Here is a 5,726-nt window from a genome sequence, read left to right on the forward strand (position 1 = left end):
CCTCCTCTCTCCTCTCTCCTCTCCTTTCTCTCCTGTCTCCTCCTCCTCCTCCTCCTCTCTCCTCCCTCTCCTCTCTCCTCTCTCCTCATCCTCCCCCTCCTCCTCCTCCTCTCTGCTCTCTCCTCCTCTCTCCTCTCTCCTGTCTCCTCCTCCTCCCTCCTCTCTCCTCCTCCTCTCTCCTCTCTCCTCTCTCCTGTCTCCTCCTTGTCCTCCACCTCCTCCTCGTCCTCCTCCTCCTCCTCTCTCCTCCCTCTCCTCCTCCTCTCCCCTGTCTCCTATCTCCTCCTCCTCCTCTCTCCTCCTTCTCCTCCTCGTCCTCCTCCTCCTCTCTCCTCTCTCCTCCTCCTCCTCCTCCTCTCTCCTCTTTCCTCTCTCCTCCTCATCCTCCTCCTCCTCCTCTCTCCTCTCTCCTCCTCTCTCCTGTCTCCTCCTCCTCGTCCTCCTCGTCCTCCTCGTCCTCCTCTCTCCTCTCCTTCCTCCCCTGTCTCCTCCTCTCTCCTCTCTCCTCTCCTTTCTCTCCTGTCTCCTCCTCCTCCTCCTCCTCTCTCCTCTCTCCTCTCTCCTCCTTCTCCTCCTCGTCCTCCTCCTCCTCCTTTCTCCTCCCTCTCCTCTCTCCTCTCTGCTCTCTCCTCATCCTCCCCCTCCTCCTCCTCCTCTCTGCTCTCTCCTCCTCTCTCCTCTCTCCTGTCTCCTCCTCCTCATCCTCCCCCTCCTCCTCCCCCTCCTCCTCCTCCTCCTCCTCTCTGCTCTCTCCTCCTCTCTCCTCTCTCCTGTCTCCTCCTCCTCCCTCCTCTCTCCTCCTCCTCTCTCCTCTCTCCTCTCTCCTGTCTCCTCCTTGTCCTCCACCTCCTCCTCGTCCTCCTCCTCCTCCTCCTCCTCTCTCCTCCCTCTCCTCCTCCTCTCTCCTCTCTCCTCCCTCCTCTCTCCTCATCCTCTCTCCTCTCTCCTCTCTCCTCTCCTTTCTCTCCTGTCTCCTCCTCCTCCTCCTCCTCCTCTCTCCTCTCTCCTCCTTCTCCTCCTCGTCCTCCTCCTCGTCCTCTCTCCTCCCTCTCCTCCTCCTCTCTCCTCTCTCCTCCGTCCTCTCTCCTCATCCTCTCTCCTCTCTCCTGTCTCCTCCTCCTCCTCCTCCCTCCTCCTCCTCCTCCTCCTCTGTCTCCTCTCTCCTCCTCGTCCTCCACCTCCTCCTCTCGCCTCTCTCCTCTCTCCTCCTCGTCCTCATCCTCCTCCTCCCCCTCTCGCCTCTCTCCTCCTCCTCCTCCACATCCTCTCTCCTCTCTCCTCTCTCCTGTCTCCTCCTCCTCCTCCTCCTCCTCCTCAGTACATTCTGGAGCTCATTATGAGTGTGCAGGTGCAGGCGGTGTTAATCCCGCCCCATTAGTGCACGGCCCTGTGCACACCAACAATCCAGCTCGCTCAGAGATGAAGAACAGAACCAACTGATGATGGAAAAATACAGTTTCTGTCAATAAAGTTTTATTGAACTTTATTAACAGAGAAACAAACTGCTGCTGCTCACATTGGTCACAGATCTCAGATCACAGATCTCAGATCACAGATCTCAGATCTCAGATCACAGATCTCATATCACAGATCACAGATCTCAGATCACAGATCACATATCTCAGATCACAGATCTCAGATCACAGATCACAGATCTCAGATCACAGATCACAGATCTCAGATCACAGATCTCAGATCACAGATCTCAGATCACAGATCTCATATCACAAATCTCATCACAGATCACAGATCACAAATCTCATATCACAGATCACAGATCTCAGATCACAGATCTCATATCACAGATCACAGATCTCAGATCACAGATCTCAGATCTCATATCACAGATCTCATATCACAGATCACAGATCTCAGATCTCATATCACAGATCACAGATCTCATATCACAAATCTCATATCACAGATCACGGATCTCAGATCACAGATCTCATATCACAAATCTCATATCACAGATCTCAGATCTCAGATCTCATATCACAGATCTCAGATCTCATATCACAAATCTCATATCACAGATCTCAGATCACAGATCACACATCTCAGATCTCAGATCACAGATCTCAGATCACAGATCTCAGATCACAGATCACACAGTCAGACGTAGAGAACATGTTCAGAAGTGTTAAAGAAACAAATCCATCAGGTCAGAACTTTGGTTTTGAACGGACTTCCCAGTCCAGACTTGAACCCCATCGAGAACATGTGTTGTGCTGTGCTGAACAAACAAGTCTGTGGCAGGAAGACAACTCATTTAGTTCAACATCACCGATTCTGTCAAGAGGAGCGGTTGAAAACTCATCCAGAGGACGACCAGAAGCTTGTGGATGGAGATCAAAAGCACCTGACTGAGGTGAAAATGGCCGAGAGACATTTAACCAAATATTAGAATTACTGTCTGTATATTTATGATCACATGTTCAGAAGACCTATAATAAATGAAATGATTCAACCAAACTTCATGAATGTTTTTGTGACAAAGTAGTTTGTGTTGCACTCATTGATGACAGAAACATGAGAGCTGTAGGAATCACTGAACACTGACATGATGAACATGTTCTTTATGAGTGATGGAAACTTTTCACACGACTGGATGTTATTGATTATAAAACATAGATTATAAATCAGGTTATAGATTAATGAAATATATAATTTGTAGAACAACATGAACAGTGTGTGTAAAGTTTAGATTAAATATAAAACCGTCTCTATTCATAACATATTGATCATATCGATGTATTGTCATAATGTTACCTGATATAAAACTGATCTGATATTGATCGTGTGTTATTAATAATAAATCTGTAACCTGACAGTTTGTGTTTATTATTGATCACAATTCATTTTTCAGTCTTTTGAATCAAGACTCAGACTGAAGAGTTTACTGAAACACACACACACACACACACACACACACACACTGCAGCGTCTATTTTATATCATCTGAACAATTTATTGAACTTTTGAAACAACAAATAAAGTTTATTATTTTATTATTTTAAGCATCTAAATAAATATTGTAGATCATTAATGATATTTTTCATGTTTTATATTTTAATAAATCACTCTGTGGAGCTCTGACGGTGAAACTGACAATAGACCATCAAACAAACATCAGCTGATTGATATGAATGATCATAAACAGCCTGTCAGCAGCTGACTGACTGTTGAACTGATTTATAATAATCAATAAGAAGTACTGATCAACAATAACCAGAGAAACAAAGAGTTTTATAGAAACGTTAGAACTTTATTTGTAGAAAATTGGTTCAAGTAAATAGAATAAAAATCTCTTTATGTACAAAATACAGTTTATATGTGACGTCACAAAATAAATAAAAACAACAATAATCTTGGGGGGTAATGATACCCTCCGCTCTGCTTCAACACTCACTAACTGTTACACTGCAGAACATACAGAACATGGAGAACAGGGGAACCTGCGGAGCGTCGGGAGGAAAAGTGCAGTCAGGTTTCAGTAGAAAATATAAAATCAACGCGTTCAGTCCGTCAGTCTGGATCAAGCCAAACAGTGAACATTAATCCATCAGTCATGTGTCTGTACAGCTCTGGGAGTCAATCTGCTCCTCGGCTCCTCTCGGCTCTCCTCCTCAGTAGATGCCGGCCGGGACGAAGCTCCTGAAGTAGCTGTAGTCGTCCGGGCCGCCGGGGCTGCCCGGGCTGGAGGCGCTGTAGGCCGGGGAGGAGGAGGAGGAGGAACCGCTGGAGGTCCAGGAGCACAGGTCGCTGCCGGGGCTCGGGGGGACCGCGGTCTTGCCCGCCTGCAGGTCTGCGATGCGGATGGTCTCGGACAGGGCCCAGATGTAGTTGTGGGCGAAGCGCAGAGTCTCGATCTTGGTGAGCTTGGTCTCGTCGGGGAAGGCCGGCAGAACCTCCCGCAGCTCGTCGAGCGCGTCGTTCAGGTTGTGCATGCGGTTCCTCTCGCGGTCGTTGGCCTTCACCCTCCGGTTCTTCTTCACCACATGCACGGTGGCCTCGCTCCGCGCGCGCCCACGCCGCCTCTTCTTCTGCTGCTGCTGCTCGGGCTCCGGGCCGTGCGCGGGGCAGTGCGGGCTGCTGCGGGACTCCTCGTTGTCGGAGTGCGGGAAGAAGTCGCAGCTGTTGCTGTCGATGTCGGAGTAGACCGAGTCCATGTCTGTGGAGAGAGAGAGCAGCGCGTGAGGAGCTGCAGACAGGAGCGCGTGCAGTTTGAGGCTGTGATGTCCGCAGGTGAGCGGAGGCACGCGCACTGAACTCACCTGAAGTCAGGAGTGTGGTGGATCAACGGGACGGTGGCACGCGCCTCTCAGCGTCTCTCTGCTCTGTATCAGCTCGTGTGAGCCGGTGGGCCTGGCACACGACCGGCCTCAGCCCGCTTATATACCGGACCCGGGACACCCCCCTCACCCCCCCTCCCTGCGGCAGGTCTGCCCCGTGCCGCGAGACCAGCTCATTAACATAATGAAGCGTGCCGCTAATCACAGCCAGCCAATCAGAGCCGTCGGCCGGCCACGCGAACGACACGCAACAACCCCCCCCCCCCGTGAGGCAGAAAAGACCAAAACTAAAACCAAAAAACAGAAAGAAGAGAAAGAAGAGGACCCCACCACCCTCACCCACCCGCCGGGCGGAGACACGCTCCGGAGGACTCACCCCTCCCTCACCTTCCTCACCCCTCCCTCACCTTCCTCACCCCTCTGCTCCTCCAACAGGAAACAAAGAAACTCTGAGCTGAAAACTTTATCAAACCTCCACAGATAAACTTCTAATGGTGACGTCACACAGCTTATGATAACAAACTAACAACAAACACACCTGTGGAATATGACGTCATACTGATCTCTGTAAGAAAATAAAAGTGACTTTTCTTCACAAAAAAAGGACGGGACAACAACAGTTGTGAAGAGAGAGAGAGAGAGAGAGAGAGAGAGAGAGAGAGAGCATATGTGTGTGTGTGTGTGTGTGTGTGTGTGTGTGTGTGTGTGTGTGTGTGGTGAAGGTTTGTTTTTGTCGACTGAATGAACAAATGTTGTGTTGACCTCTGAGCAAACACAAGGTTTCATTTCTGACAGGAAAAAATGTGAAAATACCCCCCCTACTGTGATAGTGGGAACATTTTGAAGCCAGTAATGAGAAATAAACACAAATGAATGAAAGAAATCAAGAGTGAGCAGCAGACTGTAGAGACTGTGTGAACAGAGACTGTGTTTCTTAAATCATCAGAAAATTGAACAGAGTTTGGTGTGTGGACAAACATCATCAGCTGAGTTCTTTTAGATGAATCAGACGGAAAGAGTCCAGAGACTGACTCTTAATCAGATCCACCTGATCCAGGACCAAGACCAGGACCAGGACCAGGACCAGGACCAGGACTAGAACCAGGACCAGGACCAGGACCAGGACTAGGACCAGGACCAGGACCAGGACCAGACAGTAAACAGACTCTGATGTTTGCTGCAGACTCAGCATTGTGAAGTTTGTCTGTTCTGGGTTTTTTTTGTGTGTGTGTGTGTGTGTGTGTGTGTGTGTGTGTGTGTGTGTGTGTGTCCAGTGTTTTTTAAAGACATCTTTATGAGACAGCCATACCATTTTCCATTAATTATTCCATTTAGTGAGTTTGCAGCTGAGCAGCAGAGACCTGCAGAGTCTTTCTGCTGCAGAGAGGGGGGACACTCATTTATAAATAATTACACAATGTTTAGAGTCTT

At 49.0% G+C, this 5,726-nt stretch overlaps 1 protein-coding gene across 1 annotated transcript; it reads right to left on the reverse strand.

Moving 5' to 3' along the window:
- Positions 1 to 3,598: 3,598 nt before the first annotated feature.
- neurog1 (neurogenin 1) lies at positions 3,599 to 4,299 on the reverse strand. The gene is made up of 2 exons (XM_073487716.1): positions 4,278 to 4,299; positions 3,599 to 4,174 (listed from the first exon to the last, which is right to left on the reverse strand). Exon 2 carries the CDS (start codon positions 4,170 to 4,172, stop codon positions 3,630 to 3,632), a length of 543 nt encoding a protein of 180 aa, XP_073343817.1. The 5' UTR covers positions 4,173 to 4,174; positions 4,278 to 4,299; the 3' UTR covers positions 3,599 to 3,629.
- Positions 4,300 to 5,726: the final 1,427 nt, after the last annotated feature.

Source organism: Pagrus major, chromosome 18 (genome assembly GCF_040436345.1).
Source record: "Pagrus major chromosome 18, Pma_NU_1.0".
Classification (NCBI taxonomy): Eukaryota; Metazoa; Chordata; class Actinopteri; order Spariformes; family Sparidae; genus Pagrus; species Pagrus major.